General features: G+C 42.5%; 1 protein-coding gene across 1 annotated transcript; it reads left to right on the top strand.

Moving 5' to 3' along the window:
* Positions 1-643: 643 nt before the first annotated feature.
* On the top strand, positions 644-12,863 carry si:ch73-100l22.3. Its single transcript, XM_034239123.1, has 10 exons — positions 644-1,089; positions 1,542-1,667; positions 1,761-4,251; positions 4,900-5,042; positions 7,644-7,745; positions 8,202-8,321; positions 8,947-9,033; positions 9,196-9,312; positions 11,072-11,145; positions 11,505-12,863. The coding sequence occupies exons 1-10, from the start codon at positions 961-963 to the stop codon at positions 11,662-11,664; spliced, it is 3,549 nt and encodes a 1,182-aa protein (XP_034095014.1). The 5' UTR covers positions 644-960; the 3' UTR covers positions 11,665-12,863.
* The last annotated feature ends 1,207 nt before the right edge of the window (positions 12,864-14,070 follow it).

The following is a 14,070-nucleotide window of genomic DNA, read 5'->3' as shown; positions in this document are numbered from 1 at the left end:
TATAATATCCCTGATATGCCCTGATACTTTCACATTTTGATTGCTTTAAAAATGCTATCTATATTACATCTAGCACATAATTTAGAGAAAAATACAATTGACAAATACAGATTTTCAATATAAAACATAAAACCGACACATTTCTGCTGTGTCAACTTAAAATGTGGTTTAAAAGATAAAGAAAATATGGAATCTATAGTCGATGCTCAACCTATGATTTGTAATTTTTAATTCCAATTGTTGGGGTGCCAATAGACCACAACTCCACAACTTAACTACAAATGATTTGGTGTTGTATATTTTATATCTCAGTGCTATATAAACCACACATTTGTGTCTGTAGGTGGCGGTACCGAGTTATGTCTGCCCCTTCTTCTCCAACAGGTCCGGATCCTGTGAAAACACGGAGCGATGTGGCTTTTTGGTCTTTCTTTATCAATACAAACTTAGCTTCAGTATCGTTGACATCGAATATTTCATTTGTTTAGTTAATATAATAGGAGTCTTTGTTGATTAAAGTTGTGTGTTGTGTTGTAAATTGCTTTATTCGTTGATGAATGTGCTGTATACCTCCCTGTCCACACTGTGAATCCACTCCGTGTTTCCATGGCGCCGCGGCGGTTTCCAACTGTCAGTTTGTTGCTGCGCGAGGAGAGGCGGGTAAAAATGTAAACAAACATCCATCCTGATGGAGAGTTTGTGTTTGGTAGCTCTTTAGACTTTGTTTCTCTTTTGTCAAATGTAACACTGTAGTGCTGCTCTTCTGTAGCTTCTCTTCACTCTATTTATAATAGATATTACTGAAATACTACTCTACCGGCATTTTGGTTTTGAACGCTAACCAAACAGCAGCTAACTCGTTAGCCAGCAAGCTAGGGTTACAGCTCAGCAGCTACTATAAAGTATTAGCGTAATAGCGTAAGTTAACTGTTTCTACCTACCGTTTACTGATGCAATTTGATGGAGGACTACGACCAGTTTGTTCAGCATTGTCCCTCCCATCTGAGGAAGAGTGAGGAGGAAGACAACAAACCTCCACCTGCCTCCTCTCTCATCCGCTTCTATGGACGACCCATCCTTCCTCCCCTGGTACGAGTTTAGCTTTATTTCTGCTAAAATCCACATGATTCGGGGTTATAATCTCAGCTAACATGGCACAGTGGCACTAAAAACACGGTTGAAGACTGTGACTGTATGTAGCATACCTTATATTTCTTGTTACCAACTCACTGATTTTAAGGAACAATGGTGTAATTCAATATCCTTTACTATTTACTGAAAATCGGGCAGGTTGTTCCAGCTTTTCAGATGTCAGGTTTGCTGCTTTGCCATGTTCTATATAATTGTTAAGTTGGTATATCTTTATCTGGGTTTTCAAATATTGATTGGACAACAAAGCTATGTTCAGTTGTCACCTCATACAAAGCACTGGGAATTTGTGATGGACAGTTTTCATTGTTATTGTTTTATAGACCAAAGAAGTTGTATGAGGTGTTGTTTCACATGCATGACGCCTCATGTCTGCTTTCTGATGATAACAGCTCTCAGGGGGGCAGAGAGAGGAGATGCAGCGACACAGAGATGCAGCGCAGAAAGCTACTGTCCACAGGAAGATGAAAGATGATTTAAGAATGGCCTACGTGCAAACTATCCTCCACAGTGTTCAGGTAATATAAGTCCTTACTTTTCAGCTATCCTCATCCGCAAACTTCCTATATTTGTGTTTTGTCTAAACATTCTTTCCTTTCCATGTTTTACAGCTCAGGAAAACACCAACACTGCAGGAGTTGCTTCAAGAGTCGGAGATAAAACAAAAATCTTCACATTCCGGCAACACCACCGTTGGATCGGGGTTGCAGAGTAATTTATTCATAGGAACAAAGGAAAGCCTTTCACCCTCACTGCTGTCTGGAGAGAAAGACAAGGATGGTGTTTATTTTCCTCCATTGACATCAACTACATATAGTGCCTATTTTGCCTCTGATGTGACAACTCAGGAAAGTTACCAGAAAGAATGCCTTATTAAACAACACAACAGCCAACAGGTTTCACAGCCAGGCCAACAGTCAGCGTCGTCCGGTTACGTGACCTTTGAGAATCTTGAGAACAGCTCCAATGTCTCTGAAAGGATTGATGACGAGAGAGAGAGCTTTGGCTCATCTGAGGGAGCTTATCGTAATAACATGGGTGGCCTTTTCCTCCAAAACACCTCAAACACAATCACCAAGATGCCAGATATTATCAGCCACCCTCCCATTGATGGAGAGGAATTAGAGAGGAGTGGACTAGAATCAGCAATTTGTAGTCATTTTACATTAATGAAAGACATGAGTTGCACCTCGCTCCAGGAGGATTCAATCATATGTGAGCATTTACAAGATGGGACATCTAAAAGCAGTCATCAAGACAGCACAGAGAGTGGGGATAACTTTTCCTTTTCTTCAGTTATTGGACTTGACAATGATCATAGTTTGGACAGAATTGAGGGCACAGTCTCTTCATCAGAAAACAGTGGCATTTCAGACAATCTGGAGTTATCTCAGATATTAGGCACTCATCTCAATCCACCGACAGAGCAAGACATTCAGCACAACGGCATTAAATCCGAACCAGCAGGACACCATGGAGACGAAGCAAATCCAACTGAGGAGCCTTATCGCATGAGCCTCCAGGCGTTGCTGAAGAAATCTCAGGAGTACCGGCGGAGCCAGCGAATGCTTAGGAACCCAGCCAAAAACACTAAAATGCAGGAGAGGACCCAAGAACAGACGAAAGCAAGGGCGGAGGAGCAGAGCCTCTCTGATAAGGAGAATGACGAATTTCCTTATAAGGCGACTGTGAATGAGGGAAAGAAAATGAAGGAGAGGAGAGGCACTGTTATCCCGTCTGCGGACACGCCAGCACAGAAATCCTGGGGAAATGAGAGTGAGTTTTTTGAGGAAAAGCCAAGCTTTAATCTGGAAAGCACCCATTTAAAAGGAGATGGACATACTAATGAAATTATAAGTGTTGCGAAGGAAACGGAAATCAAAAACAACAAGTTGAATATTTCACAAGATGTCATAGCAGAGCCTAACCAAATCAGTCCCGCCCCCCAGCAACAGCCCACGTCGACAGAAACCTCGCCCAATCAGGAAGTCAGTTACTTGACAACCTGTCCCAAAGCTTTTTATAATGGGTTGGGGAAATATAACACTATTCCAGCCCCTAATTTCTGTATGAGTCCTGTTAAAAGCAAAAGCATTATCCAAGATGGAGAAGCTCTCAAAGGGGCGGACACCTCAGAGAGGAACGTTTTAGTCGATTCTGGTTTGAATGAAAGCCACAAGGTTCAAGACCTGGGAGCTAAAAACAGTCCCACATTAGTTCCATTCACTGTGAACATCACGGATGAAGGTGGTGTCACAAACGTTTTAGCCAAGAGCTCACAGCACATAGATCAGCTCGAGTACGACCTGTCCAGTCTGAAAGTACTGATCTCAGATCTGGCGTCCACACTGTCAGAAAACTTGGAAAGCCCTGGCCTAACTGACAGCAACACGCGAAACCAGTTCAGTTTTAACAAAATAAAGCATGATGAAGAGGTGGAGCAAGACCAAAGACTCGGAGAACAGCCGCTATCATTAGACAATTTAAATCACGTGATTGAAGATACTGGATCTGAGCCATGCATCAGTGACACTAATGATGTTCTGGCAAAAGAAGCTGTTAATGTTAGCGAACTCAGGCTATCCAAAACCTTAGCTACAGAGAGAAGAAAGGACAAAGAAACATGTCAAGAAGCACTTAGAAACAGTCATGGACTGCACGGTGGCAGCAGAAAGCCCACAGCTAAATGCCTCCTCTCTGTAACGCAGCGGATGCGCATCCCCGACGTCTTCAGAATTGTTCCGTCCGCAACGACGTCTTCACGTAACGTCTCCGTGCTTTCGGATTCCAGTAACCTACCGGCGGAGAGAAAGAACGAGGCGACTGCAGAAGGTTACGATTCCCACTCACCCTCTCTCAACCAGTCGTATGACGTAGACGCACCGTCTTGCTTGTGGCTCCACGAATCGTCAGGGTCCGACAAAAGTCATCTCTTTCAGGAGAAAAGTCTGACCCCAGAGAGTGGAGGTGAAGGTCAGGGCTTAGGATCCAAGGTCAAACGGAGGCTGCTCATGCAAATGACAGAAGAGACAAGGGAGAGGAGTGCAAAGGCCAGCAGGGGGGCCGGCTCTGTGATCAGACCGAACATCAGCAGTCCTCGAGGTGAGACTGGTTGGACTGTTATTGCATGTGTTGGCGTTTAGGTGTATAGGAAAAATAAAACGGTGTTACATACAAGACTCCTTTCGAGACATAATAATAAGAACAGCATTAAGGCTACAACTTATATCCATTTCATTTTTAGACATTTAGCAATTCATCTTTTTTTTTTGGTCTATTAAATGTAAGAAAAAAGGTCCATCCCAGTTTATCGAAGTCCAAGGTGCTTTTTTGTCACTCCAAAACCCAGAGATATTATTTTAAATATGACACTAAATGGAATAAAGCGGAAAAATCTTCATATTTCGAAGGCTAAAAACCAAAAGATTACTTGAAACATTATTCGATTATCAAAATAGTTGGCGATAATATTTCCGAATGCATGGCTCAAGCTGTGGACATTTTTAAGTTAATATTGTTTTAATCCACATTATATAATGAGTCAATTGTTGTGTTCTTTGTTGTAGAAGTTCTTCAGGTAAAGTATACAGTACAGCTCTCTTGTATAGGACCGTTTTTTTTAAAAATATGTCACAAAAACATAGATTAATGAATATAAATGGAATCAGATCGGAACCCAGGATACTCCTGTCACTCAACGTTTGGCTTTGTCAACATTTATTTACACATATTGTGACCCACATATGACAGATGTGCTGCCTCCAGCTGCAGTGCGGTCATTCGAAGGCCGTGGCGGTCAGGAAGCAGAGCAGGAGCAGCTGAAACAGGCCCACGCTGCTCAGGTCCGAGCGCTGCAGCAGGAGCACCGCAGACAGCAGGAAGAACTGATGCAGGTCAGAGATGAACCATTGATAGAATTAGGGGACTGCTGTTCATACATGCTGAGCAATGTGATGTCCATAAATGAATGTGCGACATCATTCATTGTAAAGTCCCCCAACAAAAACACAATTTGCTTCCGTTTGCTAAATGTACAGTAAGGTGCTCAGCCGTTAGAGGAATGTAATAACCAAGTTTATAGCGGTGAAGGCTGTGCAGGGAGAGATTTTTATTTTTTATTTAGCCTTTATTTATACAGGTGTAGATCTCATTGAGACACAAGGTCTCATTTTCAAGAGAGACCTGTCAGTGGTAACACCACCACACAAAGTTACAGACAGACAGGACACTAAACACAGAGGCAACACTCAAATACAACATCGTGAAAAAGTAGTCATTGAAATCCATATACAGCAGTCAGATATAGCAGGTGCAAACACCCACAGATGATTTCTCCAGCTTTTTTCAAATGAGTTTAAAATCCGTGATGGGTATCAAAGTGGTCAGCTTAAGTTCCTGCTGAAGTGTGTTCCAGGTCGAGGGGGCAGAGTACGATATGGCTTTTTCCCAAGCACCGTGCGTACTGAGGGGACGGACAGAGTGATGTAATGTTGAGATCTTAGTCTATAGCTGTACTGTTTGTGTGATATGTAAGTGGATATGTAGAGGGGCAGCAGTCCAAGCATAGCGGTATAGATGAGTTTGTACCAATGCAGTGACCTGCGCATTGATAATGATGTCCAGTTGACTAAAGCGTACAGCGTGCAATGGTGTGTGAGGGGTTTACAGTTGGTTATGAACCTCAGAGCCCCATGGGAAACAGCGTCCAGCAGATGAAGGGAGTGAGCTGAGGCGTTCATGTACACAACATCCCTGTAGTCCAAGAGCAAAAATGTAGCAGCTACAAGCCGTTTCCTCGCACTTGTGGAGAAGCAGGCCTTATTTCTAAAAAAAGAATCCCAGCTTTAATTTCAATTTCCTTCAGAGATTGTCAATGTGTGGTTTGAAGCAGAGATTTTCATCTATAGTGATGCCTAAGTATCTGTAGGTGTTAACAGCTGCAATGGGGTTATGCTGTGCAGACATGATGCAGGGAAGAACAGTTGGTAACTTTTTCTTATTGGAAAACAACATGACTTTTGTCTCATCTGAATTTAAGATGACAGGAAATGAAAAATAAAGAGAAGCAACAAAGGTCCCTAGCTGAAGTTGAATTGAAAACGTTTTCAGGGATTAAAACGCTGGCATCATAATCCCTAAACTAAAGGGGAGCCCCATGGTATTAATTGACAACATTCTCAAATATAGAACATTTCAAGCTGTTTCCTTTTCAAATGTCTCTCTACTTGTCCTGCAAGTGTGTCCTCTCTAGTGAACCTCAAAGGGAACATACAGGGAACAACAACACCTTTATTATAACTCCAACAGTCATATTGATATTGCCTCCATCCCATTGGCCCGCTTCTTGCACTCCATTGCATCACCTATTGCTGTACAGATACAGCGCTACGTAATTCCCGTAAAGGCAGCCATAATTCACTTGAATGGGTTCCGACTCCACCCAAAGTCACCTATCAAAGAAGAAAAGGCTCTGAGAGCATCTAACCAATTCACTAAGCTGTGATATAACATTGACCCTAAATGTTCTTTGGAAACTAGACGCAGCCCTTTGAAAGGCTCTGGCACCGGTCCACATGTGGGCACACACAGTACACACACACACGCACACACACACATGCACGGTCGCCCTACCTGTTAGAGGGTGCTTGTGCAGCAGAGCGGGGTCGTGGGCAGACTACAGACATCTGCTCATTACAAGAGACCTTCAGACTCCCCAGTAAAAACACACAGGGATTCTACCATAAATGTTTCATTACATCCCTAAGAGGCAAGCTGGCATAGTCGCCAGTGTGTACATGCAAGTACTTCAAGGACGCCTGCTGTTCTCTGGCTGCCAGTTCTTGTTTCTTCAGCTTGTGTCTGTATTTGTTCTTGGCCCAGTGTCCTTGCTCTATTAATCACAGTCTCTTGTTTAATGTATGTCTCCTTAACAACAATATCATTAACATAAGCTGTTTAATGAAAAAAATACATATTCTTTTGCCTCCCCTCTTTCCTTCCGTCATTTGTGATGGGATGAGAGAGTGAGCTGGCTTGACTGGGAGGGAGGAGGGGATCGAGGGAATTGACACAGAAAGGGAAAGGATCATTTGTTTAATTCATGAGCGTCTGTGTGTAAGTGCCAGCTCGTCCCGTCGAGTGCCTCCACTAATGGTCCCTTCCCCTTCTCTTCTCTTCTTTTCCCACTTTCCTCGCTACCCTCTTTGTTTTGTCTCAAACCTCCTTCAACGTCGTTCTCTGGCTTTATTAATTTCCTCCATCTCTCCTGTCTCATCATCCTCTTCATCCTCCTCCTCCCCTGCCCCCTCTCTCATCTCATCCCTCTTGCCTCTGTGCCCCATCTCCCCCTTCTGTCTCTTTCTCTCCACCCTCAATTAATTTCTTCCTCCTGCCTCATTTGCTGTCCTTTCCAATTAAATATTTCCCAACCTTGTGTGCGTGTCTGCACACACACTCATGACACACACACTCATGTCTCTGTGTCTGTCTCTCAGGCGTTGGCAGAGCGCTACCGTCTCCTCCAGAGCGTGTCCTTCCCTTGCTCCATGTCAAGCTCACGTCCCGGGGACACGGCGACCTTTTCTCTCCTCTCTCAGGTAACACCACCACATTTGTTGACTGTCAGTGAAGCGAAGAGCTTGCTCCCGCTTATCCTTCTACCCACAATATTTTGTATTCATCACCAGTTAGCCGACTCGCTCAGTGGAAACAAATAGTCCCCCCTGGATGTCTTAATCCTTATCACTATCCCCTCTCATCTGTTACCGCTCTCATGTGTATTCAAGTTTCACTATAGCTGTTCAACAAACATCTCCAGAATCAACAAGTGAGTGGGACATTATTATTCTGCTGATTATCCAGCTTATTATTCCCTATTAGAATCATGAGCTGCGAGTCCACTTCTGCGCTAAACAGATGTCAAGCAAAAGACCTTGAGAATCTGCGCGGGAAATTAATTGGTTGTCATTGATGGAATTAGCATTCTCCTCTCTCGCCCCCTCTGGTCCTCATTACTCACCCCCCTCATCACTCAGTTCTCTCCTCTTCCTCAGCCCGGCTGCAGCCTGCTGTCGGAGCGCTGCCGCCCCCTGCTGGCAGCCGCTGTGAAAGGTTTCCTGACTCGCAGGATGCTGAGGACGGAGAGGGTGGCGCAGCTGGGGCGCACCGTCAGGGTGAGCAGAGACACGTCTGTCTCATAGAATGAAACTTGTTTAGTTCCCTTTTATACTACTACTAGTACTACTACTAGTACTACTACTAGAACTACTACTAGTACTACTACTAGTACTACTCTCATACTTTTATCTTACAGCTTTACTTGCACTTCCAAATGTTGAATGTTTGTGATAAACTGAAAGTATTGCTCTTATGTGTTTTTGAAAGGTTTTCCTAGCTAAATAAACTATTTAAAAAGCCTGCTGGATTCGCTGGGAAATGCATCATCACAGCTGTTTTTCTGAACCAATCAGAAAATGTTTACCTTTTATTGATACATGGTTATAAGGACAGAGATACAACATGATGATGATGATAGAATGAGATGCATTGCTGTAGATTAAACCAACACTATATAAAGGAGCTGTAAAATGAAATGTACTCATTACTGCAGCAGTACATTACTTGTTGAAAAACATCATATATAAAAGTAAAACATTACTGCTCAGTATATTTTGTTATATTTGAATAAGTATATTTTCTGATTCATACTTAAGGAAGAATTTGAATATCGAACTGTGACATGAAGTGGGGTATTGATCTAAATACTTATTTTGCACGTGTGTGTGTTTGTTCATCCAGGACACACAGCAGTTCCTGCAGGCCCTCCAGCAGCCGAGCCCGAGCAGCAGACAGGACGTTTTATTGCAGGAGAGAGTCACTCTGCAGGTATCAAAGCTCACACGTGTTGTAACCATCTGTTACCCTTTCCTCCTCTTCTCTGCTACACTGAGCTGTTCTTCCCCCCATTAGCAGTTTACCACAACAGATACCATGATGACACGCATTCATTCAGGCCGCCGTCTGCTCTGTGATTGTTTCCCCCTCCAGCTGCGCGCCGCACGTTACGAGGTCCACGACATATTCTTCAGCCTGTCAGCCGGGGAGAGGATGCAGCTGATTGGCTGGGACAGAGAGCTGGCCAGAGAGAGGGAGCTCAGGCGGCAGGTAACACTTTCTCAATGTGTGAGCTGAACCAATCGTGTGTTGGTTAGGGATGGGTATCGTTAAGGTTTTAACGGTACTACTACTTTTATCGATACCGCTTATCGATCCGGTCTTTTAACGGTACTCTTATCGGTTCTTTTGGAGAGAAAAAAAAGGTAAACTAACTAAACAAATTGTGAACAAAACTAACATTGCTTTTTATTTCAATTAAATAAATAATATTTCACATCAAAAGAAACAACAATGTTTTAATAAATCGTATTAAATAATCTGATGACAGAACTGTGAACAGAATAGCTGAAAGTTTAACAAACTAAATAACTGAGTTTCCTCTAATCATTAACCCATGTTTGTATCATGTAGTTAACTCCGTGTGTTGCTGCTAGCATACATAACACCTGACGTGGAAACGTTACTCGTGGACGGGGCTACAGAGCTGCTAGAAAGACGGTCGAACCCGGTACATTCCTCCGTCTGAATGTGGAGCACTTTTGCTAAATGTTTAGACAAATTGCTCGTGTTACCGCCCTCACATGCTAAACTCTTATTGCACTCTTGGTAACGAGCATTCTCCACATCGAGACGGGTAAAGTTTAACCACAACTCGGAGCACGTTCTCTCCGTGTGTGTGTGTTGCTGCATGTAGCAGCTGCGTGTGTGTAAACTGCCCCGCCCCCTCACACACAGACGGGGAGAGAGATCTCATCTCGATTGGAAAGATCGAAAATACAAAAAAGACGCATTTAGCAGTCTTTTTGCATGTTAGAAACGGAGTTGGCGACACTAAAACTGCGATATAATGTTTGTGGAGCAATAATACATGACATATTTTTTAGATGTCTCCAGTACCGATAAAAAGACCGATAACGTCGGAGCTTAACGGTACCACGGTCTTTAATAATTCAGCCCTGGGGCCCGTTTAATACTGGGCCTCGGTACCCATCCCTAGTGTTGGTTTCTCAATACAGATAGCTGAAGCAATCACAAACAATGCCAAAGAGAGACACTAGCGTAGTATTTAGTAGGGGACTAGTATGGCTGTATTATGCTTTTTGGGTTTTCCCGTTGCTGTAGTTTCTTATATAGGTTAGTTGTGCATGTAAATGGTCTGCAAAGGCTAACATCCCTGTGTTCCCTCCAGAGGGAGTTCCTCTGGCATTTCTCTGAAAAGGAGCATCATGGGGCTCCTCAATGCTACAGAGAAATATCAGTATTGAATTACAGCTGCTCTGACCCAGGTCTCACATTTCACAATGTCTTATAATGACAAAAACAATAGAGATGCACCGATTGATCCACTTTTGTTATCATGGATTATTCAAATGAAATGGTATGTTCATAATAAAACAATGACCCCTAAATAACCCTTCTCCAAAACTGCACAAAGTTAGTTTTATTTGTAAAAGAAAAGACATATTTTACTTGCACATCTACTTGCTTGTCATATCTAAACTATTGGTTGCATGACGCTGTCCAATCACCCATCTCTAAATAACAGTGTTGCTTTTTATGTTGTTGATCTAATTTATTAAAGTAGGCAAAGAAGTCTCAAATATTCAATCTATTCTTTTCTATTCACACATTTGAGTATTGTAACATTCCTAGTGTGTGTGTGTGTGTGTGTGTGTGTGTGTGTGTGTGTGTGTGTGTGTGTGTGTGTGTGTGTGTGTGTGTGTGTGTGTGTGTGTGTGTGTGTGTGTGTGTGTGTGTGTGTGTGTGTGTGTGTGTGTGTGTGTGTGTGTGTGTGTGTGTGGTTTAGAGTGGCCATCCCAGAGGAAGGAGTTCTCTCTCCATTGCAACACAGAAATCACTGGAGAGGAAGAGAGGAATGATGTGAGTTTCTGTTTTCTTTAGATCTCTGTTTATCTCACATTTGTTTGTGTGTGTACATTTATAAGGACACATGTACAGACAGTTATTTATAATACAGTCACACGGGATAAAGGAACCTTTGTGCATCAGGCAACTCTGAACATTAGTTGCTGCATCTGATTAAAACAAGTCAACCTACTGAAAGCATTCAACATCTAGACTTTAGTGGACTTGTTTATGCAATCACTCAAGTTTCAAAGTTCCCAGTAATGTTGCAGCCAGCTGAAGTAGCACTTCTCAGCTTAAACATTTGTAATTAATTGAATTTTTTGCACTACAGGCTTTTTTTTAACAAGCAGAGGCATCTCTTTTTCCTGCAGGATCCACAAAAAGGCAGCAGAAAGGCACAAGGGAGTGGTGACGACGAGTGGACACAGTAGTGGGCTCTCTGCTGAGCAGCCGCCGGAGACCAGGCGAGGACAGTTCAGAGCCAACCCTCAGAGGGTCCCCAAGAGCACTCGCTCCTCCAGACCCCGGTGACACCTCTTAATTGGCCCCAGTGTGGACTCCTAATAAGGCCTCTAGCGATTACATAAATATTGTAAATCTAACAATTTGAGAGGTGTCAAACGATGCCTTTTGCTGACGAATATATTACTGCTTTTTCTTATCTGTGATGTGACATTTCATCCACTTCAAAACCAGGGTATAATACAGTGCTGACAGCCTTCCACTACGAAATAGTCTGACTTCAGTTTGGGTTAAACATCAGCTGCTCTGTCAGTAACACAAACTCTTCATCAGGTCTGCTCCCAGTTCTTCTCTCCAATATAAGTGTACTAAAGCTGCACATGTAAGTGGGACAAGTGTTGAGTTGGCAAAAAACAAACACTTCCCAACCTTAAGCAGAAAAGCGCTGACCAGAAAGATGCTGTTTATAATTTGCTGCAGACATTATGTAATCATCTAGCAGGAAGATTGCAGGTGTAATGAATAACGTTAACAGATAGATATTTCTGTAAGCCAGTGGTTTCAGACCTGGGGGCCGCAGAAACAATATATTCAGTATATGCAACACAAATTACAGTTTGTTTTTAGACTCCTTTGTGAATTACTGGACCTGCTACAGCTTCTGAAGCTACACAAAGAAATAGGAAGGATCACTAATTGGCTATAAGTAGAAAAGAAGAATGCAATAGCCCTGAGCGAGCAAACCCCACACCAGGGTTCAGGAACTAAAGCTGAAAACTGGAATGCAGCCAAGACTAAAGTTATTCATTACACATCAAAATGTCTCGTATGAAAAAGGAGCTTTTAATCAGCTTCTAACTCAGCTGTGTTTGCAGTGCTTTTCCAGTTGTCCAACGGTTCTCTGCTTTGAACATTGAATTATTTATTCCTCTCTAATGTGTGTGCCTAGTTTACCAAAAACAGACAATCTCCCCATATCAAACCCTCTTTGTGTGATGTGAACATTTGTGTATAGGACAGTGTGTTCACAATGCTAATATGCAGCTCCAGAGCTTGGTGTTACTGCTTTCTACTGTTACTACTTGAATAGTGTGTTACTCCCATGTGTTGCCTTAAATATTTCCCCTAGTTTATTGGGATTACGTCTGCCAAAATACCTTTGTAAACCTTTGCATCATCCTTTTGTATCCTTAGACCTGTTGGACCTGTTTTATATGTTATTTATTTGTAATTGTTTAGTAATAAATGTTTCTTACCACTAAAACATTGCTCTGAAGTTTGTGTTTATTGAAAAGGCTTGCATAAGCACCAATCTAAATAAATGTTCAGTGAGTTTTTCTCCTCTTACTACTTCTTTGGTAACATGGTACTAATGTTTTTTATATATAACATGTCCCCAAATACCAAATATACTGTAGTATAAACTGTCAATGCTGCAAAGTCATACACTGTATGATTCTATCCCACATTGAATACTGTTTTACAAACTGGTCGTTTGCTTGTGCCACAAACCTGAAACCCATAGAACAGCTGTACAAGAGAGCTATCAAGGGGTTTGACAGAAAGCCTTAGTCATACCACCACTGTACCATCCTTGACACAATTTCTTAAGTTTTGACAATTTGAAGTCTTTTAGAAGTATGTGTTTTATTTATAAATGTTTACATGGACTGGGGAATTCATCCACAGAAAACACACTGGACGCTGCATAGGTCAGAAACCAGAGGAGACTGTGAGGTCCACCGTAGACGGACCACTTTTGGACAAAATGTACTTTTCATTAAAGGCAGCTCTTTCTGGAATAGCCTCCCAACTGAGATACGGGATTGTCCCACTCTCAATAGTTTTAAAGGTCAACCTCAAAGAATGGTTGAGACACAAACAGACCGCTAAATGCACTTTAACACACGATGCTGAAGTTGGCTTCCGATTCAGAGCATCCGATTCGGCAGTTAAGGGGAAAGTTAAGGGACATTTAATTTACACCGCTGAGCGAACAATCCTCCTTGTTTGAACCTCTTAAATCGCTGCATAGCCGATTTATTTGGACTGGATTATCCCAGAGACTCTAAAGATTCTTTATAACACAGTTTTAGATTTGTGAAACCTTTATTCTATTTGTGAAAATACAAAAAGGGAGATTTTGCTGCTTTTTTTTTTACATGTAGACCACATTAGACCAGGTCCTGATCTAAAACCACTAGACCTACACTCATCAAATCTGGACTGGATTATCCCAGAGAGGCTAAAGATTCTTTATAACACAGTTTCAGATTTGTGAAATCTTTATTCTATTTGTGAAAATACAAACACAGGTGGAAGGCTGAGGTTGCTGCAGCAGGCCAGGATCAGGATCAGAAAGTGAACCTCCCAGCTGGGCAAGCCTTTATGCCTTCTTGAGGCTCCGCCGCTAGATGGGCGGGCACAGACAGGACGACACTCCCAGTACCTGCCAGAGGACAGCAAGGCAGGGAG

The sequence above is a fragment of the Gymnodraco acuticeps genome, unplaced genomic scaffold (genome assembly GCF_902827175.1).
Source record: "Gymnodraco acuticeps unplaced genomic scaffold, fGymAcu1.1, whole genome shotgun sequence".
NCBI lineage: Eukaryota > Metazoa > Chordata > Actinopteri > Perciformes > Bathydraconidae > Gymnodraco > Gymnodraco acuticeps.
Note: the sequence above shows the minus strand (reverse complement) of the source record. Positions and strands in the feature narration are given on the sequence as shown.